Source organism: Haliotis asinina, chromosome 5 (assembly GCF_037392515.1).
Source record: "Haliotis asinina isolate JCU_RB_2024 chromosome 5, JCU_Hal_asi_v2, whole genome shotgun sequence".
Classification (NCBI taxonomy): Eukaryota; Metazoa; Mollusca; class Gastropoda; order Lepetellida; family Haliotidae; genus Haliotis; species Haliotis asinina.
This window is the reverse complement of record NC_090284.1, coordinates 56,086,628-56,113,583: the sequence shown is the minus strand read 5'-3', so window position 1 is coordinate 56,113,583 and position 26,956 is coordinate 56,086,628. Positions and strand designations below refer to the sequence as shown.

At 37.7% G+C, this 26,956-nt stretch overlaps 1 protein-coding gene across 3 annotated transcripts in view; it reads right to left on the bottom strand.

Moving 5' to 3' along the window:
• The window catches only part of LOC137284865 (calcium-dependent protein kinase C-like), a 136,434-nt gene that overhangs the window by 27,779 nt on the left and 81,699 nt on the right, over positions 1-26,956 (bottom strand). For all 3 annotated transcript variants that reach the window (XM_067816887.1, XM_067816888.1, XM_067816885.1), the window contains exons 4-10: positions 22,702-22,810; positions 13,501-13,629; positions 8,144-8,300; positions 5,776-6,010; positions 2,889-3,014; positions 1,893-2,066; positions 392-483 (exon numbers count right to left, since the gene is read on the bottom strand). In XM_067816887.1, the coding sequence (XP_067672988.1) occupies positions 392-483; positions 1,893-2,066; positions 2,889-3,014; positions 5,776-6,010; positions 8,144-8,300; positions 13,501-13,629; positions 22,702-22,810 (1,022 nt within the window). The remainder of the gene's footprint in view (positions 1-391; positions 484-1,892; positions 2,067-2,888; positions 3,015-5,775; positions 6,011-8,143; positions 8,301-13,500; positions 13,630-22,701; positions 22,811-26,956) is intronic.

Below are 26,956 nucleotides of genomic sequence, written 5' to 3'. Positions count from 1 at the left end.
CATTGATACTGCAGTGTATGAGAGTCAATATGAGTGTCCGTTGTGTTTTCACCCTGCTTTGAATGGTATTTCAGTTACATCACTCGATGTCAGACTAATGGGGGCTGCAAACAGAGTGATGCAGGTATCAGCTACTTATCCCTTCAGTGATACCTGAGAGCATGGGATGGTGTTTACAAATCTGGAAACATAATTGGGGTGAACCGTGATTCAAGCCAAAACCCCAGACCTCTGGCATGTCCAAGCACCCCAACCCTGTACTTACAACTGTCTTATCTCGGGTAAACAGCTCATTAGGGTTCATATATTACATTTGACTAATTTGGAATATGATGAACAGAATTACAGACACATGACAGATCGGATGTCCCATAATGCAGTGCCTACTTACGCAGCCACAGGCTCTTTGAACTTTCCTTCCTGTTGAATTCGATACATCAAGTCCCCACCATTCACATATTCCATCACAAAATACAGGCGGTCCTGTAATGAAAAAGAAACTATTCTTATCTGTAATCGACAGCTGGAACAGCCATGAGTAAACACATAGACAGTGTCTACAAACACAACCTTTAGAACTTCTCAGACACCTACTTTTCATAAACTTTGATTTTTCACATGGACAGGGGTTGTACAAACTTGAAGGAGCACCTAAAAGAAATTATGTAATATTGAAATTTTGGTGGACCTTCCAAGATGTCACAGAGGTATTTTCACAAAGACTATATTAATTGAGAAACTGCTATGCTGTGATAAGGCAAATGAAATAATTTGGGGTTTGTGATGTTTGTAATACAGATAGCCTTCAGACATATCCACTGATCAATTACCTGCAGATTGTGCAAGGTTTTCATCAATAGTAATTAAACGCTGCAAGAACCTTTATGGGTCAGCTTCAAACACAGAGAGTTTGTCAGTCACAATTACTTCTTTGTGGGGCTTAGAAAGTAACACGATGTTATATTTGGGATTACACTTTCTTAGTAAAGTACAAATTCTAGCACTTTTGAGTTGAGTCCCATGCAGGATTTGAACCCAGACGGGACTCAACTAAATTTGGCCGTGGGAACCGTTTGAATCCCGAATGGGACTCAACTCAAAAAAGTGCTAGAATTTGTACTATACTAAGAAAATATAATCCCAAATATAGCATATGTTCCTTTCTAAGCCCCACATAGAAGTAATTGTGACTGATAAAATTGCTGGACGCTACTCAAAAAAGCACTAGAATTAGTACTTTACTAAGAAAGTGTAATCCCAAACATGACGTATGTTACACTGGACCACTTCGTAAATGGCATTGTGTAATCATAGCCTTCAGTCATGGGAGCCAAGCCAATTAACACTTTTCAGAGAGGTACACAAAGCCCGCAGTCTAGACCAGCAGTTGTCCAACTGTAATTTTTTCGGAAATTGCGGTGACTGAGCTGGTTAGGCGGCTGACTTTTTGTTCTTTACTACACTTTCTAATCCCAAATATGACATATGTTACATTTGACCACGTTCTAAATGGTATTGTGTAATCATAATCAGGGGGCTCAAAGACACAATGCTGATATTATCAGTTATTCAGTTTAGAGCAATCATGTTCTGAAGTATTCAAGCAACAACTGAATATGCCTGAAATATATGCAGGTTGATCAACAAAATAAAAACATAACACAAGAAAAATTTTGTTGTCTTCAGTCAACAACTCAAAGGTAATTGTTCACAACAAATCAGTAGCTTCAAGTACATGCACATTGTGCCAGGTTTTCATCAATAATAACAAAATGCTGCAAGAACCTTCATCGGTCAGCTTCAAACACAGCAAGTTTATCAGTGACAGTTACTTCTATGTGGGGTTTAGAAAGTAAAAATCAGTAGTTTCAAACTCAGGAAGTGCTACTCACCATGGTCTGGAAACAGGAGTGAAGGAGAACAAGGAATGGAGGTTTGGTGGGCAGCGCCAGAACCCGTTTTTCTATCATTGTACATTCTACATCATCATCTTGAATGATGACATCTTTCTTCAATATTTTAATTGCATAAAGTTCATCAGTCCCTTTCCTTTCTGCTAAAACTACCTGAAAATGAGGAGAGAAAAACATGGTTAGGTCTTGAATATATAAAGTTTGGAATAGACAGCATGATCACATCCTTAGTCCCAATATTATTTGGGAGGAAAGAGGGAGTGAGTGAGTGAGTTTAGTTTTACGCTGCACTCTGTAATATTTCAGCTATATGGCGGCGGTCTGTAAATAATTGAGTCTGGACCAGACAATCCATTGACCAACAACATGAGCATCGATCTGCACAATTGGGAACCGATGACATGTGTCAACCAAGCCAGACATTTCGGTGTAGGTACTAACACTGATATCAACCAAGTGATGAAAAGGCAAGTGATAAAATTGCTGAAATATTGCTTAATCAGCATACGTTTGATAATGGTGTTAGTACCTACACTCACATCCATTGCCATAAAGAAGTTGACTATCAATAGAACTAGGTTTTCCTTCATCTATACAACTTCTAAAATACCTTTCAAACAAATCATGTACATATTTCATTCACAGCAACTTTTCAGCCAAGTAGTCAATTTGTATTAGTAACAGCAATATTCTCAACAAATTATCAGGAAAGTATCTGATCTCATAACATCAAGACACTGTAAGTCCTATTCCTGTTCAGCATTCTACAGATTCATAGTGATGATGGTGAAATAAAAATATATTGAACTGAAAGAATTTTCTGGATTTCATCTTCTTTCAATTCTTTGATTCAAAATTACAGGACCCGTTCTAAAACAGAATTACCTGATGAAACATGTCAAACAATAAAGAAATGATGAAACCCAGAAAATTCTTCATGTTCTGAAAAGTCAATTAAGCATGAAATTATCTTACCTTTCCAAAACTACCTTTTCCTAAAACTGTAAGAAAGTTGAAGTCACTTGCACGTACAATGTCTTGCCGACTGACATTCTGAGCCTTGTCGAGGGGAACCATCTTCTTTTCATTACTTTCATGGCGCTACAAAAATACAGACATCTATGACGAAAGGTATTAATAAACTATATCATAAACCAAACATTTTGCCTAGCATAATTTAAGATCTCAAGGAAAACAAACATTTGTTTTAACTGTGGTTGACTGAGTATCCACAAAGCACTTCCTACTTTTCATTCATTTCACCTGCCAGTTATCAACCTACCTCATCATCAATAACCATTGTGAAATCGACATTCACTGGAAACCAAACCAAATATAAATCCAAATTTTCAAAGCTTCCAAAGTGGATGTTTTTGAAAATATGGAAACACTTTCCACAATTTGAATGATTGATAATCCAAGCTGCCACAAGTTTGTGTGGACCATTCCAGCTCTGTAATGACTGTAGAGTTGTTGAGACAATTAATTGAACATGGGTCAATAACAGAGCAGATACAGACAGAACCTTATGACTTAACAGAGGCCCTATACTTGGGGGGGCTACTCATGCACATGAACATATTTTGAAGCTAACAATGTAATCGAAGGCATTGATACACTGATATTTCAGATGCCAGAGACAAAGAATTAAATTGCAGCAGAAGTGGACATATTTCAAATATTACATGTATCTTCTCTTCCTATTTCATATATCTCAAACAATTCAAAATCATATTAAGAATCATACTTGATCTTTTTACAAAATTCCAAACATAATTGAAAACAAAATATTATGTGTTACTAAAGATATTCTATGTAATTACTTAAGACAAAAGTCTAAAGACAAAACATAATTGTACACAATATAAAGAGATAAAAAAGAAGCTGTACCAACTGAACAGATTTAAAGACATTGTGAGGTATAGTGCCTCCCTCCTCGACTGCCCCACATCAAGAGTATGATTGACAGCTGAATGCATGAAATGTACAGTTAGCCTGACATAGTTACAGCATAGCACAGGGGGATAGAAGCTAAGTACCTGGCCCAGGGGAGGGCCCACAGGACACAACACAGCCGATTGATAGCCAAATATACACAGATGGTGCATTTCTCACTTATACCACTCATTCAATTGCACTGGACCTAATCAGGTTGTTGGATGGTATCACGAAATTGATAGGCGTTAATAACAAAACGAAACTGACAACCTTTGAGGGATGAATCAAGGATAATTGTACAATACATACGGTTGCCAAGTACTTTACTTTGCAATGCTGGATAGTGAAACTATGTAATACATTCCTTGTATGATGAAAGTTAATATTGGTGAAATATATGATCCCCATAGCTGCTGCAGGTGGATATGAATTATTAATCTCATATTGATGTGTGTCAGAATGGGTGCAAGCAGAACAGAGAAGTGACATGTGACCAGTCCACAGTATACATATTCATGTATGCATAATTAAACTCGTCGTCATAACCAACTCACTGTTGCAAATACTTTGGAAAATGATACTACTTACATCAAAAGAATCATATTCATATAATCATGATAAGACCACTAAATTACACTCTCAACTGTAACAGAACAAGAAACGTCTAGCAACAGTAGTGGTGTTCTGATCATTGAAAATAATCGAAAATCGATCGAAAGGATTACAAATGATCATCGATTGTAAGAAAACATATTTTCACTTAATCAGAATATAATTGTTTTTGTAACACTTGAAAGAAGTAAACTAACTATTAAATTGGACAAATATACCAATGCAAACGTGCTCAAAAACGTAAAGTTATGCACATTGTAAAATTTTAACCACTTTTGTTATTTAATTACAATTCCAGCATCTCTTTTTTGCACGTGTGCATTTCATTGCATGACAGTATTACTTATAAAAAACAAAAATTAGAAAAGCCACCAGAGGACAAACTTTTGGAATTGACAATTACATTAAAAATGTACATACATTTCAATTATAAATGACAATCATTCACCACAAGCCCACTGATAATGGATAGTGGATTTGTTTCTGATTCCCAACACTACCGAACAAACAATTTTTACAAAATAAATAAAAGTATCAAGGTGTAAAATATTTAAAAATTGCTGGCATGTGATACTGAGGAGCCTGAGAAGAAACAATTATGTTTGCCATGTGCGTGAGTGAGTGAGTGAATCAGTTGTAATGCTGAATGAAATGCTACCTCAGTAATATAATAACCTTGACTGGGAGTGGAAGTCAATCATAGATAAAAGGATTGATCATTGATGACTACCTCCAAGAAATGTTCAACCAGAAGCACTGTGCATGGGTTCAAAAAGAACAAGGTTACTCGTAGCAGTCTGGAAATGAACCCATGTTCAGTGTGTCCTGCCATGAACAAGGGGCACAACTCTGCAAGACAAGCCAGTGCACCATCCTTACTCTTGATGTGTAGTAAAAGCATATTAAAGATAGTGTTGAGAAGAGCTGCGAAACTCAAGTTGGACTAAAAATGTAATTTACTCAAGACAAAAGTGTTGTCATTGAAACATGAAATGAATACACTATAGGCAGCCACTTACTGGGCAAACACTCTGTGCAAACATCATTGCACACTAGGTCTACTCTGGGTGATGCAAACATATAACTAAACTAAACAACATGGTAGCTTACTGTTTGCAAGCACTGTCAAGAAAAAAGTAATAATAAAGTTAATTTAAAAATTTGTCTCGTCACAAGATGCATATTTTACAATGAATGAAGACTCTTGATGCTAAGCATACTCGTAAGAATCTTTGATCCAAGAAATCAGTGTTTATTGTGTGTGATAACTCCACTCTAATACCGTTTAAAGATGACAAAGAACATATCGCACCTCGACCTGTAGTTGTTTGAGCTCTTCGATGGTGGGTTCGACTTCATCACTGACTGGAATACCATAAAACTCCCCTTCCTCCTGGCTTAGGAGTTTGTACCAGCCGTCTGCCGGGTTCTTCAGGATCTCTGAGATACCGAATGACAGTGACCCCATGAAGTCATTGCGAGATGTGCGGTCCCAATCCCACACTTCCAATGAGATTCTCTTGTGAGCATCATCAGACCCGAGATCACTGAAATACAGAGAACAGTCAGATGTGAGATAACTGAACCATAGAGAACAGTCAAACCCGACATCACTGAAACACAGAAAACAGTCAGATCACTGAAATACAGAGACCAGTCAGATTGGAGATCACTTAAACACAGAGACCAGTCAGACATGAGATCACTGAAATACAGAGAACAGTCAGATTGGAGATCAATGAAACACAGAGAACAGTCAGACTGGAGATCTCTGAAACACAGAGCATCATCAGACCCGAAATGAGTGAAACAATATGACGATTGCTCAAAGACATAGACACAAAACACACAATTAGCACAACAGACAATAGCACCAGTAAGACCAACAAATTTTCAGCCCAGAAATTCAGCTCAACATGGCCACCTGCAACGGAGGTCTTGGCAGTACATAAACCATAATAGTAAGTTTAGTTGTACGCCACTTATAGCAATATTCCAGCAATATCATGGCTGGGGGCACACCAGAAACAGGCTTAACACATTGTACCCACATGGAAAAATCAAACCCAGGTCTCTGTTGTGACGAGCAAACACCTTAACCACTATGCTACCTTACTGCTCCCAATACACCATAATGGCGAAGAACTGAATCACTACACAGACTCTTTTCACTAAGCAACATGTACAAGGTTTACCTTAACTCCCACTCTCTAACACTACGCTAAGATTGTACCTTAGTGACTTTGTGATCACCTTTGTGTCTTGTGAAAGAAGACTCAGGTCTGTCAGTCTGGGCTACAATGCACACTGTACAAAACCGTGCTGACCAGTCTGGTGAAGTTTTGACTTTTGTATCATAAAAGTTTGCACAAAGGGCCTCCTCTTAGAATCCCGGCATGTAAGTATCAGAGTTTCCTGTCAAAGAGTCCTCAGCACAATTTCCCCAAAAATTTCATCTTTGCTATTCATCTCCATGATGTGTCTACAACATATACATCACGCAACCTTTTTCATTGGAACAAATCGTCTGGGAGGTAAAATGTATTGATTAACTTTTGACATTATCATTATAGTATTATCGCCATTTACTTTCAAAGAATCATCAATAAAAAATTTCCTATTTACTGCCCACAAGAAAATATCAAAGTGTCTCATACGGGAGAATATCCTATACCTGTCCACAGTCGGAGGAAGTAAAATGTCATAACTTGTATGTAGTAATACAATGTATGACATCAACTGACCAGAAATACAATCATTTTAGTCCACATTAGCTGAACATGTTCACAGAGGTCCTTGAGAGACATCACATGCAGCAGCAGCATCAGATGAATTATTGACAAAGTCAGACAGTCAGCTTTAAACCTCCAGTCTGGCAGGCATCTGTTGCTAAGTGGGTGCATGTCTCCTTCGATAGGCATGCAGTATCACGCAATGCGATCCGAACGAGACAGTCAGGCGATGGCAAGCTGGTCCATCGGAACTTGGAGTACGGCCGCATGCATTGCGTCTGGGGTAACGAGTCTACTAGCCCATTAGATAATCATCAAACCAGCCCTGACGCAGAAAGGACTATTAAGTTAATCTTATACCACTCTGTCCAATCAGTCCAAGACCTAGGCAATAATTACTGCCGATTTTTGGTACTCATCTCCTCCCTACAATGGACTTCCTCTTTCGGGGACATATTTCTAATGGGCTGAATGGCACAATGGGCAAATCCCTGTAAAGTGGTCGACCAAATTTAGAAACTCTCAAGGGAAGAGCGACAGACCAAGGAAAAGGTGTGTAAGACAATAGTAGGTTCCAGCCAGCAGGCTGCTTTAGAAACATTGTCAACAGAATCTCATTAGGCAATTTTCTCACTGTTGAGAATGTCTACAAAGCTCCTCAGCACCTGTTTATAAACAATGCTTACAGTGCTTCTTGTACCCAGCTTGGCCATCCAAAAGGTTGGTTTAACTTCAAGGGGCTAAATACCGACATGGAAGGATCATTATATAAATCTAAAAGGCACTATATCTGTAATTATCAACTTCTACCTTCTAAAGTGCAATTCAGAGACAATGAGAGCCAATGAAACTTGAGACAAACGATAAAAATCAGTGGTGTCTCACTTGTGATCCATTGTCTAGCAACAAAATTCTACTGACTTCTACCATAACCAGTTCTTCACTCACAAGGTAAATGATTCGTTCCACTCAGGGTTGAGTGTAGACTTGACTGTTTTTGTCTTTTTCTTGGACTTGTTAGACTCGTCTGGAATGAGCTTCACTTTGACGTATGGATCGGCCAGTCCATTTGGGTCCATGGGCGGGAGGTTTCGTGCCTCTATGACTGCAATCAGAGGCATGATGATGAACCTTGTCCTTTCTCTCCTTCACACAAAATCAAGGAAATCAACATACAACATTATCATAATTAAATCTTAATAATTATATAATTAATATAATTATATAATAATCTTAATTAAATTATTACTGATCAAAACACTGAACTAAACACATACAACATTGAAAGCAACTAAGAGGTAAAATACATCCAGTCAGATTTCAGTTTATTACAGATAGTTAAGATCACAAATAATGAAATGCAATAACTTCATTCATTGCAAGACGACTTCTTCATAACAAATATGAAGGTCCAGGATGTACTTCAACGTCAAGTACAGATTGGGTCACACACCACATGGGTATAATATGTGAAGCCTATTTCTGGTGTCCCCTGCCATGATATTGCTTATAGTGATGTCATCCACATGTTTGAAAGGACAAATAATCTGAGAGTTACTCATTGTTTTTTTTTTAAGACAAAGTTTGAACTGTTTCCATGGAATTCATGAAAATTATAAATGCCATATATCTGTAACCAGCAAAGTCACAATTTCAAGATCTGTCTCATGTATCTGCCAAGATCTGTTGAAAGATATGAAACAGTTTTCGAGTTGTGCCCTGGGAACGAAGCCCACCCCTCCATTTTGAGACTAAGTTTGAAACATTTCCATGGAAACAAAGAAAATAATATATCACAAAAACCTTTAAAAACCAAAAGGCACCACTTTGGGTCTGCCACACATATCTAGAAGTTTTACTAACAGATATTAAGAAGTGTTTGAGTTCTGCTCTGGAAATGAAACACACCACTCACTTTTCAGACTAGGTCCAAAACGTTCCATGGGAAGAAAATAATAAATTACAAGATCCTGTACATAGCAAAAGGCACCGCTATAGGTTCTGATTGATATATCTGCCAAGTTTTGCAGAAAAATATTGAACAGTGTTTAAGTTCTGCTCCGGAAACAAAACACAAATCTCACTTTTCAAACTATGTCCAAAGCGTTTCCATGGAAACTTAGAAAATAATAAATAAGAAAAACCTGTAAATAGCAAAAGGCACCACTATAGGTTCTGATTGATATATCTACCAAATTTTGCAGAAAAATATTGAAAGGTTTTTGAGTTCTGCTCCGGAAACGAAGCTCACCCCACCATAAGACTAACACCAAAATGTTCCATGGAAAAAAAAAATATACAAATGCCAAAAATCCATAAATAGCAAAAGGCACAACCATAGGCTGAGATTACTATATCTATCAAGTTTGGTAAAAAAATATTGAACGGTTTCTGAGCTATGTTACGGAAACAAAATGATTACGGACGGATGGATGGACGCACAGATGAAGCGTCAACTATATCCACCCGCATTACATTCCAGGGGATAATAAAACATGGATAGCATTGGCCTAATCATAAGATTGTCTGCTTTTGTCATGTAAACATCCAGACGAATTAGGTACATGTAAAACACTTAGGCTGCAGAAAAAATTCAAATGTTTCTCAAGCACATTTTTTTCAAAAGTGGCAAGGGTGGTAGGACTTTTTAAAACGTTTTATTAGACAAAAGTGACAAGGGAGGAAAACCCAGGTATTTATTTTTTTGTCTAAGCTTGGGAAGTTTAGCATGGGTTAATGACTTGTACATTCAGTCACACTCGTTCTTAGACAAACCCAAACTTCTAGTAGACAAACTGATGATTTGGATGTGGACAAGGACAAATTATTTTGTTTCAAAAGCCATACAAAAATTGTTTCACGAACAAATAAAAGTAATGCACCGATGCATGCTAAACACTGCACTTTTTTTATTTAACCTTATTAAGTATCTATTTATTCAAATATCACATTTTTGTTTATCAAGAACGCATAACAACCTGCTATTGACCTTGACCTTAGCTACACTTAGCATATAGGTTTCACTGACATTCAGAAGATGTAGCTTACATTATCATACAGGAAACATGGGATATGAAATAAAGGGTGACCTTGACACTTGAAATGACAATGTATGAAAAACATGTTCAAATATGATTTGCATGATAAGTTATTTAGGTCATGTCCAAGCCCTGCGTGGATTCAAAAAACAAAGTACAACAGTGGTCAAATTTAGAAAAAAAACCATATCCATTTCCATGTTGCCCTTTGAATATTCAGTATACATAAAATCATTATGTTGGTTACATCTATATTTAACATTGATGTGTGGGATGCCATTATGCAGTTATTCAACCTTTTCCTTCTTATCTAAAAGGAATGCAGCAAAATGAAGTACTTCTAGTTCCTAACCATGTATGTTACCATTGCTTCAAGTATTGGTTGACAATCTTTCCTTTATCTTAATTATGACCCGTAAAGGTCCAGGGGTAGAATAGGCCTTCAGCAACCCATGCTTGTCATAAAAGGCGACTATGCTTGTCCTAAGAGGCGACTAACGGGATAGGTTGGTCAGACTCGCTGAACACATGTCATCAGTTCCCAATGATAGATGCTTTTTTTTGTTGTTGATCACAGGATTGTCTCGTCAATTATTGATTGTCAGACTCAATTATTTACAGACATCGCCGCCATATAGCTGGATTATTGCTGAGTGCGGCATAAAACTAAACTCGCTCACTCATCTTAATTACATCAACGTAGACTAGGTAATGTTACCATCATTGCTTAACCATAGTATGAAATCTTAGAGTGATACAAGATCTTATTTTTTCAGATGACAGTAACAATGTATGTCTTGCTGTTGGGTGTTGGATCAGACTGAATGAACTATAAAAATGTGTGCAACATCATCTGCAAAACTCAATATTTCCTTTACAATCTCTCGGAGACGTTATTTATATTTCATAATCAAGTTGGGAACAAATCTTTCACTGATACCAGCAGGTTGTGATATTAACTTTATTGAACAACTGAAACCCTGCCAAGTTCTCTTGATTACTTGGCTTTCACAAAAGAAAATTATCAGGGAATTATCAATACAAAAATATTTACATCAAGAAACCAAATATTGTCAGAAGAAATTAATCTATCAAATATCCTCCCTTACAATGTACCTCTAAATGGGTTCAAATACCTTTCTTTTTCCTGCTGAACTCCATCAAGAATCATGAAGAAGGGCCTCTGGCTATTATGATATGTCATATCAGAACCAAATTTATCCATCACAGTATTTTCACAAGACAAACAAAGCTCAATGAACAAATTAGATTCTTTTATTCTGAAAAGGCATGGTTTTACTGTAATAAAATTGATACCCTTTTTAAAAAGGTAGAGGCACATCACTCGGATCTCAGAGGAAATTACCTCTGATTCTGATGGAGGAAATCACCAATAAATAATTTATCTGAAAGCTCGCAAATAAAATGCAAGAATACTGCTCTGAGGGGGTTTGCACATTTTGTGGCTTTTGCTTTTTTCCTGCATTATGATTGATAGTATTTTTTGTGAACAGCATAAACATGTCTTGATCTCCCCTACAGCAATTCTGAAACTCAAAAGGGGTAAAAACTGAAAGTTGTAATCTCACTCAAAAGATGCCAGAAGCTTGTAACAGGTCTAACAATCAATATCTGTGGGCCTTGTTCTCTCAGCCAGTCTAGTATTTAGCCGCCAAATATGTGTAGCCTATTAAACCTCATCAAAAGCATGACTAGAGGACACAAATCCTATATCAATCATCCAGGCACATGGAGGCGTTCAGCAGGGGGATGGCTCTGTGCCTACTTTTTAAATACAAACTTCAGTGTTTTCTACCTGACACTGTTGTCATTTGCCTGTCCAGTTTGAAAAGAAACCCCATCCTCCCAAAGGAACATTAAAAATTATGCTGCATTGAAAAGTCATGCTTTTTACAAATAATCACACGGGAAAAGTTTGTAAAATTTTGGGATGTAGTTTTCATAGTCTTTCATGGTTTAAGTACTCTACTTATTCTATCTGTGGTATTTCTCTGATAGTCAAGTGGGACTTGCTTTATGTTCTTCCAATGAATTTCCAAAGTTAGTAATGCACTGATTCAGCTCATGTTGCCATGTATTCGTGTGGTTAAAATGTCAGCCAATCTAAACCGTTTGCTAAACATAGTTGTCAATTATTGTCAGTATTTTCATTCCAGGCATCTGCATGTCAAGCCAACCAGTAGCAAGAGCAGCAGTAAAGCAGAGTCAATGGACATAGGTAAGTAAAAAATAATTAACCAAAAGATCCTCTTTGTCATTCCCTTTCAATTCATTAAGATTTATTTCAATTTAAATCATGGACAAATATTGAGTAAGTGAGGGAGTTAAGTTTTATGCTGCTTTTAGCAGTATTCCATCAAATGTCATGGTAGGGGACACCAGAAATGGACTTCACACATTGTACCAGAGATGTACCAGAGTGTTGCAAATACTAGTTTCAACATCTAAAATTAGTCGTTTAACCATAAAATTAGTAGTCAACAAAATAAACAAAATCATGATTGATTCTGAGAAAAAATGAATGATATTACGGTCATGTAGTTAAATTACATCTGCCAGAACTAAATGTGTCAAATCATAAAGGTATTGATATCAGTTTCGCTAAAATTACGTTTGTTATTGCAATCATTACAGTTCAAGTAGGTCATTAAATTTGATGAATGAAAGGTACATGAAATCCCAAAATGTTTTTGTCTATAAATCTGAATTTTAATGCATTTTAATCAAATTTCGTGGGATTTCTAGTGGAATCATATTGGAGTAGTTTGAAGTTAAAATTCGTAGCGACTATGATAAATTTGTAGATGGTGGCATCTCTGATTGTACCCATGTGGTTAATTGAGCCTGGGTTTTCCCCAAGCTATGACATCATGTGAATCACAGATTATTTATGAATAAATTTATGAATCAGACTTCTATTTTACGATGAGACACAAGTTCATGAAGGGTATGAGTGCTTAAAATTTTGAGTTGCAATATTTAAACACTGTTTGTCCTCTGTGAAAACTTCTTGTTATATATTACTACCACTTGACTTATCAGTGCCAATTTCCGAGTGCTATGAAGTTTTATGAATTAATGTCAAAATACTGTTTTTTGATCAGCGTACTGCAATAAATATTGTTTTCATGTCTGAACCAGTAAATACCAGTAAACCAGTAATATTGCGCAGCCCTAATGCCAACCAAATGTAACTGAGACTGTTTGAACTCATGATGTACACAGACAAAACAGAAACATAATTACCTTCAATTTTCAATTTTCCAGTTAGATGTGTAATTCTAAGATTAATACGCCCTCTCCTTTCTGTGTGGTCGATGCCGCAAAGCTTGGGAACATTCATTTCACATCTTTTGTGGACATTCATGTCACATGCTGAAACAAAGAAAATGGCATTGATTTTTGGCTTTGAGAGATAGTAGCATATCCATAAGTGTGAGTGAGTGAGAGTCAGTCTATAACTGTATTGTCTTTTTTTAGTCATGTAACAACTATTTCATATCTACAATAGGGAATATCTACACGATGATTCATAATAGGGTTCTGTATCTCTGTAAGTGTCTTGATATTAATTAGTTGTCAGGTAAATATTGCATCAAAATCAATTTGGAGATACACTCAACTGGTGTAATGTGTCGACAAGGGCACTGTACAATGTCCTTATCTGTGACATGGGTGAGAAGGATGTATCTGAAGGATCTGAACTTGTATTGTCTCCCTTGGGGACTGTATCCTTGACCTTGGCATGATTCTATTGTCAAGTCAAACAAATTCAGGCTTGATTTCAATACAACTAAGTAATGAAACTTCTAACTGAACAGTATTTCTCCAATGTCATGGTGTGCCAGCTTGAGGTGGGAAGGATGTACTGTAAAAGTTACACAGGCCTTACTGACACTGAACATTTTAGTGAAACCGTAGAGATGATGTATGGCGATGACAGACCTTAAAACAACCAAGTGAGTGTGAGTGAGTGAGTGAGTGAGTGAGTGAGTGAGTGATAAAGTGAGTGAGTGAGGTTCTACGATGGACACAGCAATATTCCAACTATACGATGGTCGTTTGTAAATGATCCAGTCTCAGGCCTACCATCCAAACGGTGAACAAATCATCAAAACTGAACTCATATACACCAAAACAGAACTCATATCCACCAAAATAAGAACAAAAATCACCAGAAACTGCCACAATATCATCTAAAACTGAAACAAACCCCCTGTAATGGAAAACTAATCGTTTGAAATGGAAACAAAACTCGTGTATCAGCTACAACAGCGCTCTAGAACGGTCGCTGAGCGCACCAAACGGCAGTTACAGCATCCAAAAACGGCAACCATAGCATGCTGAAACAGCATAAATATCATCAAAGATGGTGGCGAGGGGAGACGAAAAGGCTGTAGTCAATAATGTTTTTCGTCACCATGCGTCTAATCGTGAAAATTTGATATCGGGATGTAGCGCATCAACCCCCTATTGTATTAAACCTATGGTCATACTGCCCAGTGTCAGGCATGCGATTCTGCACAATTTGGTCTGAGTGAGTGAGTGAGTGAGTGAGTGAGTGAAAGTGAGTGAGGTTTTACGCTGTCTTTAGCAGAATTTCAGCAACATCACGACAGGGAACCCTAGAAATAGAGGGTTTCAACCAACAACGCCCCACCCTGGATACACCTATGGGGACTTTATAACATCTTAAGTTTTAATCACAGAACTATACATGATTTAATACGTTAAACCCACTAGTTGATTCAGTCAGATTATTTTTTAACAAAAAGTGCATGTCTACAGGACTGATTTAGAACATTAATGATTAGAATAATGAAATACAACCCAGGTCAATGACAATACCATCCTTCATCCAGGTAAATACATTTCAGTAAACTGAATCTATTTATATATTTTTTATGTCTCCCTCCTACATAAATTTTCATTTTCAATCTCTTCATAGCAACAAAATGACGAGGTGAAATTTTAAACATAACCTTTCCAAGCTATGTGAAATCCGAGCTCCATCGTGACAGTCAGTAACAGAACTACTAGCAGTCTTCTGACACCATGTCTCATCTCTCGAATACACTTGTATGTCCAATTACTTATCACAGTGATCTTACCAGAACACAACACAAACTCAATGCTCAGACAATCTACAAAATGTAATCTATCAAATTCATTTTACTGCCATGGAAACGCAGGCATTAACCATAGAAATAGACCCTGCAGAGAAATCCGTCTTTGTCCGTCAGTCTCTGGTCTACTATCAATGCTTTGCTTCCATTGTATTTTAGATATAAATGTGAAGACATTGACAGCCTTGAATGTATCATGACTGATACTGGGATGGCATTATGCCTGTATTGTGACCATCATTTTGGTATTCTCACGGCAGGCAGTGGCAGTGGATTAATCAGCTGCCGTTTCATTAGCTTGAATAATATAGGTATGATTTAGACTGTTAAAAAGGAGAATATATCTTCTACAAAATGCACATCATGGCTAAGTGACTTTAAACAAGAGTCATCAGAAGACGACTTATCACCCCGGCCCATACGTTTGAAAGGACAAATCATCATATTTTAAAACTAAGTTTGAATTGTTTCCTTGGAATTCATGAAAATTATAAATGCCATATATCTGAAACCAGCAAAGTCACAATTTCAATATCTGTCTCATATATCTGCCAGGATCTGCTGACAGATATGAAATGGTTTTTGAGTTGTGCTCTGGGAACGAAGCTCATCCCTCCATTTTGAGACTAAGTTCGAAATGTTTCCATGGAAACCAAGAAAATCATACATCACAAAAACCTTTAAAAACCAAAAGGCGCCACTTTGGGGTCTGCCATACATATCTGCCAAGTTTTACTAACAGATATTAAGAAGTTTTTGAGTTCTGCTCTGGAAGTGAAACACACCTCTCATTTTTCAGACTAAGACTAAACGTTTCCATGGAAACTGAGAACATAATAAATCACAAGATCCTGTACATAGTAAAAGGAACCACTATAGGTTCTGATTGATATACCTACCAAGTTTTGCAGAAAAATATTGAATGGGTTTTGAATTCTGCTCCGGAAACGAAGCTCACCCCACCATAAGACTAACACCAAAATGTTCCATGGAAAAACAAAAATAATACAAATGCCAAAAATCTGTAAATAGCAAAAGGCACAAAACCATAGGCTGAGTTTACCATATCTATAAAGTTTGGTCTAAAAATATTGAATGGTTTCTGAGTTATGTTCCGGAAACAAAATGATTACAGACGGACGGACAGACAGACAAGGTGTCGACTATATCCCCCCACATTACATGTCAGGGGGATAAACATAAGCAATCCGGGCTCATGGTTTTAGTTTAACAACTCTGCAAAGTTGCAGCTAGGGATGATAAGATATGCTGTCTCCATACACTGTCTCTGTTACCCGAGATCAGCAAATGATGAATGTCTTAGTTGAGAGCAATCCTCTAATTGGGATTATCACCTTACTGTTTGAGAGTCAACAGAATAAACACAAGTAGTTGTGACAAAACGTTTAGACCGATACGCAGTCTCTGAAAATATGTCAGTTTTAGAGAAAAGAGCAAATACTTTCAAGCGTCCTTGGGAGTCCTTTGCATTTTGCAAAATACAGACTTTTCTCAACTGGGACTAAAGTCTTACTTTAATGGATGGAAAGCAGGGAAAAGAGTAATCTGTCAGAAAAGTCTATACAGACCCAGAAGCAAATATATCCAAGAAAGCGTACCCTACTCTAGAAAATGTGGCAAGTCTAGATTTTCACATTTTCAGGGATTGAAGAAAGTCTCAGGACTCTTTTTCATCATTTGTTTTTTTCAATGAGCTTTTTTTTCTGTAATATGTTCATTTCAGAGACTAGTTGTTGGTCTACATCTAGCCCTAGAGCAGGGATAAACCTGGCTCAGAAAACATGTGAGATAAAATCTCACATGGGATCAAAAGCATGAGATTTTTTCAAATCTTATGAGATTTAACTTTAAGTTCATGATCGTTCAGAAGAAAAAGAAAACGAGACAAATAAGACATTGTCATAATCAATTTCAAGTCAAGCAATCCTCAATTGCAATGAATTACAAGTCTGTAGATTTACGAGCATCACCATTGGTGTCTGCATTCTGGTTGTCATCAAGGTCAACGACTTAACTCTTACAACACCAGTCAACCAGAGGCATATACTGCCATGACACTGAGTTCCTAGCAACTCTGAGGTCATAGTTTATGTTTATCAAGAGAAAATATCAACTTATAAATATTATTGCTACTGCATATCATACACCAGTTGAAAGGACTAATCTTACTGTTTATAAATATGAAAGTTACTTTTATCATATGTTTCACGTAATACGACTACAACTTAAATAAGTTAATTTGTAATGAAAATGCAGGCATAGACATTTATATGTCTAGATGAACCACGGAGGAAGAAAAACCTGGAGCGTTTTTTTCTATTTGTAACAAGTCATGACATCCCCTTCACTTTTTCTTTCATATGTTCATTTATACACGATCAGAAAATTATTCTAGAAAGATTTCTGAAGTAATATGTATGGTCGGGTATTTCCCGACATCAGTGGCAATTCGCTTGGTAACGTGATACAACAGCGTGAAAAACCACCGTTTTAAAATCTTTGTCCGATAATGAATAACATGTGAGGCGATTCGTTTGATGGCGGGTATCATTCGAAAGCTCTGAACATCAACAAAATGACGGTATCCTTGCCAAGAATATTTTCATAGTTGTAAGAAGCGGTTTTATTGGATAAACATTGGTTTCTAATGACGCTTTTTAGACTCAGTCTGCAGTAAGGATCGTGATTGGTCAAAATCAGACAAGTGACCTAAGTCAGCCAATCAGATAACAGCAATGGATACTGTTCCCCCCACCCCCCACAAACGAGAAAGAATGACATGACACGATCGCGCAATAAAGTTTGAAATAGTAAGTTATAATGTTTGTTAGACAATTTTTATGAATATTGTTATTGATTTTATTCTTAGGTTTATGTGATTTGTTTAATTATGTCCTCTATGCATTGTTGATTTGCTCACTGAGAACTTGATGTGGAACCGTTGCCGAAGCATGTGTGTGAGAATAGCTTTTTTTCAATAACATTGCGAAAAATAGTTTACAATTCTAACCTTGTCGATAAAATATCTGAAATGTAATAAGTGTTGACAGGCATTATGAAGAGTGATACATTTGATGTTAGTTAGGTCCCGAAAAGAATAAATCATTTTGATGCAACTACTGACTGGTCGTTTTTTCGAGCTACAGCACTTGGGGACTGGCGATGTCTTGGCCAATTTTTCGGCCTACGGTGTTGAATGGGTCAAGCTGTTTCTTCATTTTCATTCATCGTCTTTAAGAATTTAAAGATTTTTATATCGAATAAGATGGTTTCGTTAGTAGCCGCCCTTTGTGTGACGTTGCAGAACACAACTTCCGAATGCGAACTCTGTACACCGTAGCACAGTGCATAAACAACACAGTAGTGCGAGGTTCAGAGTTTGCCATACTCCTTGCAGTGCAGCTCATTTTGTGCAGCACTGTGTAACGATGTTCGATGTTCCATACCAGAAGTTATGTTTCGAAGAGTAAAAATAAGTAGAAAGCAACAAGAATATCTTTGACAGGACCAAATAACGACAAATCCTTTCTCAGTAAAACAGATTTAAAAACTTCCTATCATACAGGTGAGCAGGATGCGATTTTAAATCGCTGCAGGTAGATTTGAGTGCGATATTAAAGCAACTGGTGCGAGAAAATCGCGATATCGCAGCCCAAGTCAATCCCTGCTAGAGCCTTACTTGTGTGGACGGGAAGCAGGGAAAGCAATGGTCTATTATACTCACCCAGAAGCAAATATATCCATGAAAGCCCACACAATTCTAGAAAACATGGCAAGTCTACATTTCCACAGCTTCAAGAAAAGAAGAAAGTCTCAGGGTGCTTTTCATTTATTTTTTTTATTTTGATGACCTTTTTTTGTATAATATATGTTCATTACAGACACTAGTTGTTAGTCCAGGAAAACAATAAGGTTGCTCAACTGTGAGACAGACTAGCGCTGCTGCGCGTTCTGGCTCCATCGAGGACTTACAGAGATGATGCTAAGTGAGCACATCACGCTGGAACAAATCACCTGACAGGCTACACCACAGAAAACTCAACCACAGAAATGGAATAATTTTTTCCCTGGAACTGAATTCAGTTCTGTGAATAGAATCATATCAAGTCAGCTACCAGAAAAGAATTTGATCACAGAATTGCAAGAATAAAACAACTGTGATTAGGATTTTCCAAAGAGATAACAACATTCTTTATACTCAGGTTTCAAGTGTGTGTAGGAGGAGGGGTATTTCATATCATACAAATCATCATCACATGCCTGTATCCGGGAGATTCACTCATAAGCCAGGATTATAGGACACTAATGGCTACAATTACCTCCACAAAATAATACCACGCCATACAAGGCAATACTCAGTTTACAAATCTACCAATCATTTCTTTCTCTTCTAATAATGGAAACCCCCACCTCACCCCCCAAAAAAGAGAAAAACAATTGTTTCTACTAAGACTTTAGACGCCATTCTTATATGTGAGTGAGTATAGTTTTGTCGCTTTTAGCAATATTCCAGCAATATCACGGTGGGAGACACCAGAAATGGGCTCCACACATGTGGGAATCAAACTCAGGTCTATGATGTGACAAGTGAACACCTTAACCACTAGACTAATAGCTATTTCTCATTACAAATACTCTCTTAATGCATGGATACATTTGGTTTAATGCATGGATACATTTGGTTAGATGCCAGTTCAACCCTGGCTTTTTGATGAGGTGTAAATAACAGGGAATGTTTTCAAACTGATCATCTAGACACATCATGAACACATTCCCCAAGTTAGACTGCCCTTAAAAACATGATTATACTTTAAGATTTTTTTAAGAGTTGGCAAAAGAGATTCCACATAAGAAGGACCACTGGTATTTCAAAGTAAAGGCATTTGATTCCCAAATACACATGAACAGAACCCATGTGATGTCACTTTCCTAAAAAAGCAAATCATCAAGTGATATAACAGACATTTTACCTTACAAATCCTATTTTGAACAAGCCTACTACAAAAATTGATTACTTCCCAGTGAGTGAAACTTTTCAACTATGTAATAATTGCCAAAACGCCACATTAAACACTCATGACTCATAACCGTAGAGACTGGGTTGTAACATCAGGGTACACATATTCTAAAAACAGAAATATCAAAAATCCAAAACATAAAATGAGTTGAGGACATGAAGCAGAACTCACATCACAAAACTCATGGAAGAAGAAAGTGAAATAAATTTTAAATCAGGTAAAAAATGAGTTTTTTTGCCCTTAAAGTCAAATAAGTCTAAGATAGCCATGAATATAATGAAGTGGAAATGGCTTATACGAGGCAGCTTCCTTACTCTCTGACTAGTTATTGAACAAAATGGGCTACAAGAGAGGAGTATCTAATGGACATCTCATGTCAAGAGTCACATCTTCAGCTGCATTTCCCCCTGGTTACTACCCTGCCTTGTCCCAGTCACTGTTGCACTGATAGCTGGTCATAAGGAAACTGTTATCACGTAAGCAACTTATTGTCCAAGCTAAGCCGCCAGGGATTTGTGCAAATAATCTTGGCAAATGTCAAGTAGTCTCTTCTTAGTTGATAATTTTCCATCACATGTGCAGCCTGAGAAGGTTTACTAACATATTTCCAGGATCATTATCATCGTCTTTCCTGCTCCACACATATTTAGGATGGCGGAGCATGTGTTAGAATGGGGACGTTCACATGATGAAGGGATTAGTTGACAGGAGAGTAGTTTCCTGCCAGACAGCAACGGATCTACTATCATGTTATTAATGGCGTGAAGACACATATCATAAGTGCAGTCTCCGACAAACAATGTCAATGAGATGTCCTGACCATCATATTGATCCCACACCTTATTTACCTCCTGTGTGGAATCACTAATGAACCATTATCTATTCCACAAACCATTTAGACGCTTCATCAAGAGAAGCCTTTTTCTCTACTATCTATTTATCTATCCATCCATCCATCTATCTATCCTCTGTATCCTTTATTCATCCAGTCACTTCACAAACCTATGCAGATATCTGTCTGTCTGTCCGTCCTGTGCACCCTATTTTCTCCCAGTCACCTCACAAACCAATCCAGCGCCACCAATCCACCTATCTGTCATCCCAGCAATTCCCACGCCATTCAGTTCCATCGTTTTTGTGGACTTCCTTTATCCATCTGGTCAAGCATCCACCCTGTCCTATTTGGTCAAGCATTCACTTTGTCCCATCAACCCTCAATTTAAATCAAATGACAGACACATACATACTACTAAAGAAGTTGAAGAATGTAAAAACAATGACAGCTGTTCCATGGCAGAGGCATCTCTCAAGTCATGATAGTCAACGGAAACAGCTGAAAGTTCTTATCTTCCTTTGAGCAGTACATTCAGAGCTACTGAGACTGTTGTACAAGTACAGACTGGTACAGTGTGAAATGGCCTACATTAACACTGCATTGTCACAAACAAGGTCTTTTCTGGAAACCATCTTCCTAGTAAACCCCTCTCACTTATCCACAGCTTTGTTAAGTATGTATGAACCTTTCAATGCAGAGTTGGGCAGATATGGAGATCCTAATACTACTGCCTGGAACCCACTAATTTACATGGCAATTGTACAAGTTCAGGACACACTCTCAGACAGCTTACAGCCACATCACATGCTGCTAGCGGTGATGGAATGTCAGCATTCTAATCTACATTGTCCATTTAGTTCAGTCACTAGGAGCTAAACCAACACAGTTTGTCCTGTGGGACTGAAGTAAGCATCTTACAAACTGTTAGGTTGTCGACCTGTCCTTGAGAGAAAGGATCAAACTCTGATAGTGGATTTAGGAAGAGAGTATTCCACGCAGGTGTACAAAGTGTTGAAATTCTAGCATTCATGTTCATTTTCAAGAGTTTTGATGCTCAGATACTGGTTCTTGCTAGCCTTCACAATAGATTATTGCAATTGTGAGATATTTGTGAGTGAATGAGTTTGTAGGCTGTATCTAGTTTTGAGCTGCATCTAGTGTCCAGATGTATCTTGCAATATGTCAGCTGTATCTGTTTCCTGACAATACTGACACTTATTGAGTGAGTGAGATTAATGAGTGAGTGGGTAGGTGCTTGAGAGAGTAAATGAGGTTTTATGCTGTTTAACAATTTGAAAGATGTGAGTGAGTGAGTGATGGTTTACGCTGTGTCTAGTGAGTGATGGTTTATGTTGTGTCTAATAATATGTCAGTTGTGAGTGAGTGTTTATGCTGTATCTTGCAACATGTCATCTGCATCGGGGAACACCATAACATTCACACTTACCGTCACACTTAAGGCCTTGATGTAAGAGTCCATACAGCAGAGAGCCACAGTGGTCACAGAAGGTTGGACTGCCATAGGTGTGGACCTTGAACTTGTGCAAGTTTGTAGCCTGAAATTTAAAGAATTATGTCATCAATGCAACAACAATCTCAACAAATAAGAACATTCCATTAGATCTATGACAGAAGTGGCCTTGTCACATGGCATGATTCAAGCCCTGAAAAGCTATAAGTAGACTATATCAAGAACACATTTAAGGCAAAGGCATTTGTCTTCCAAAAGTTTTCCAACAAAGACAAACGTGTAGAAATTTGCTGCAAGATGGTAATCTACCTTCTCATCAAGAAGTTTATTTAATGTGTGCAAAAAGAAATGAGTTTACTCTTACTCACAGACAAGTGATTAAAATTCATAGAATGGTCATCAACACTTCATAAGTCAACCTCTACTGATAAAAAAGTTCCATCATTACCCTGGGTTAACCATACTCTCCACCACACACATGTAGAGTTACCCCACCCCCCCTTCCCCCATGATCCATCCAAGGCAGGATCCAGTCTATCCATAATGAAGATGTTTTCCCTATCATAACGACCCCATAACAACACTCACAATGGATGCTATCATGATATATATGTTTCCGTAGCAGATTGAATGACAGTAAATCCTTGCAAATGGCCATTTCAGTACTGCATGGTCAACACAACCTTCTAACAACTTCTGCCAAGTGGTATTATTATAACACTCTGGGTCATCCAAACACTTACTTACAACACCAGTTATAATATACAGTAATGTGTACTTCATGTTTTTCTGACAGCATAACTTTCAGTGAACCCAATAGTACAAAAGTCATAGTAATGAAACCTGTCAAAACGTTGTCCAATCAGCTTATATTTTCTACCATAGTCTACTCATGAAAGAGGTACAAAAGAATCACTTTTGCAACTCCATCTTTGAAATAACAGTTTAAATTTGTCCGATCAGCTTATACCTTCTTCCTAACTCTTCTGATGAAAGAGGAACAAAAAGAATTAATTTTGCTACTTGATGTTTGAAATTCCTTTGATGTGAAATGTTATGTCTGGGCTAATGACATAGCCACATGGGACATTCTGGCAACAGTGGCTGTGAATGAGAACAACATGCACTTAGTGATGCATGCGACACTGGTAAACACAAGTTACCCTTCCGCTAGTGCACATTCATGGCGTCAAGCTATGAGCTTATTGTGGTATATTTGGAACTATATATATTTCTTTAGTTGCTCTGTGTATGGGTTGGTGGCCTTGTAATACAAATAGGAACCTAGACTTGATCTTTTCAATCTTTGATCTTTTTTCCACTTGATGGAAGGATGCTTGTACCATCAGGCTACACCAATGCCCCCAGTTCTGTCTGAACCAGACAATGCTGTGATTGACGCAATGAACATCACACAATGCAGCTGCCATACAATAATGTGCAACAAGTCAGCTTGTCGGATCCCAAGATCCCATTTGTCACACTGTTGCACTTGTATGGCCTGCTGAAGACAAGTTCTAAATTCTCATGGATGTTCATGGGGTACCTAATTTTTAAATACTGACTGAAGTAATGACGTAGCAAGTGAACCAAGTTGACACTTATGTCCTTTTTCCCACAAAAATGGTGATTACCTTGGACAAACATACCTAATGATGTAAAGATAAAAAGGATGCGATGTTCTTCCACAAACTGTCAATCATGTGAATCAAGCAGACACTGACAGATATCATTCTTATCTTGACTCCCAATAATACCCAACAACCGAATCTTGATGAGGTTTCCATGCAGACAACTAAATATAAATCATTTGGAGAGACAGCTAACTCTTCTCCTTAACAACCACGTTCCTCCTTTCTGTCATTAGTCTAGGCGAGAAAAGCTCTCCTAAAATATTCATAGCTTATGACAAGCCAGAGCAGTTAAATTCCCGACATGGATGGGCATAAACTGGTTAAGATCTAAATACAGACTTGGGCAAGACTAACATCAGGATACGTCAGAGATAAATTCTACTCAAGTCAGACTACTTCCTGGCAAGTTCTCAGACAGTTGAGTGTCAAGCAGTAAGCAAGGAAATTGTTCTACAATATTACATAATAGAGGTGAAAAGCTTTCACATCCTTGTAGCTAGACAGTGATGTTGTGATTGTGTGTTGTCTATGTGATAGTGATTGGATGCCGTTGATACACCATATGGCATCACTGAGTTTCGGTGATCCATTCATTTTCCCCAATTTTTGGCAATCTGTGCCAAGACTTATTGCTATGACTAATTTAGCTTCTCTTAAAGTTCTGTGCTGGGCAGAGCTTCAGCCTCTTAAATACCTGTAACATGAATGAATGAATAGAGTGGCTTTAAGCAGGTTGCCACTCTCAGACATGCACATGTTCATACTTTTAAGTAAGTTAATTCAGTGTTGGAATGAGTGAATGATAATGTTTATATGTCGCTTCTAACAATATTCCAACAATTATGACCACATGTAGTGAGGAATTCAACCCAGGCCTTCAGTGTGACGAATCAAAACTTTAACCACTCGACTACCTCACTGCCCAGTCTGTTGGAGATGGTATCAGTGGTTATCTGCCCCTGGTATCCGTGGTTAACTTCAGGTATTGCTGTATATCTATTTTCCAGATTTAGTTGAGCTAAGGGATGCAACCAGAACATACGTTGAGAACATCACATGTATTTCTCATCAAACTGCATGGATAGATGACTTAACAGGAAGTGCAACATGCCCTTAATATACCTGGTATTCCTATGTCATGAAGTTTATGGCTTTTAGTACATGGCCATCATAACAGAGATGAATTTCTCTCGCAAAACAAAATTCAACATATCAAGTTCAAGTTTCAGGTTATTTCCATGAGCTAAAGTAGCGTAGCATAAGTATAAACCTTGGCAGCGAAATCAACCACAAACAATAGTCCCATCACCCAGTCCAGCTGCTGCCAGAATGGTCTATCCCAGTCAGCAGAATCCTGGATTGAAATACACAATGTAAATATCATCCAGCTCTATTATATGGTCTCTGCTGCAGTACACGAATCAGGATCAGCAATAATGGACGCATGACATGGTGATGCTCTATTTATCATTATCCAGTGTAATGTGATCATGCATCTACAAACTGTAAACACTATGTGTCTCTGTTCCAGCACACAGTATGGAACACAAATCAGTTGAAATGAAAGAGAGGGGTTTTGTATTTTTATATGTTCCTCATTCCAAATGGGCTTCATTCATGGGTCATTCATCTATCTAATCGGAAAATCTTGTCATTACCTATCAATCTGGTCACACTAACATTCATCTTGTGCCACACTTTATCCATCGAGCTACTTATACACAGATCACATGCAAACAATTATCCATCTAGCTGCTCACAAACTAATCTACTGTAAGTGAGTCTATCTATCTATCTGTCTGTCTATTCACAAAAGAATGAAATCAATCTGCAGACTGATCCAGTGCAAGCCTATCCATCTATCCATCAATCTAAGACATTCATCATCCTACCCATGAAGGTCTGGGGTAGAATAGGCCTTCAGCAACCCATGCTTGCCATAAAAGGTGACTATGCTTGTCGTAAGAGGTGACTTAAGGGATCGAGTGGTCAGGTTCCTTGACTTGGTTGACACATGTCATCGGTACCTGATTGCGCAGATATATGCTCATGCTGTTGATCACTGGGTTGTCTAGTCAAGACTTGATTATTTATACACTGCTGCCATACTGCAGGAATACTGCTGAGCATGGCGTAAAACTAAACTCACTCACTCACACACACATCATCCACTTCCTGCCTTTTTGTGGACTTCCTTCCACCTTGTCCTATTTGTCTTATAAACAAATTCATTGTATACCCACGACAAGAAGGTAAAATGTATATTATGTAGTAAGGTATTGAAAAATGTCTTTTAAAAAAAATGTAAGTTGATGGCAATTATACAATGAATTTGTGTATCTGCTTCCAGAATCCTGAAACATGCACGGATGCCTGCATTGTGCGTGAGCAGGTCTGCTCAAATGGATCTGCCATTGATGTTCACTAATATAATTCATATAACCATGCTCTGAGCAGTCATTGTTAACACTTGGATTGACAAAGTGAAGATCAAACTAGCGATGGAGACAATGAAACTGAAAAGATCAATACTGTTTATGAAGACACACAGAATTCAAGATGATGCTATCTCCTTGAGAAATAATCTGAGGTACATA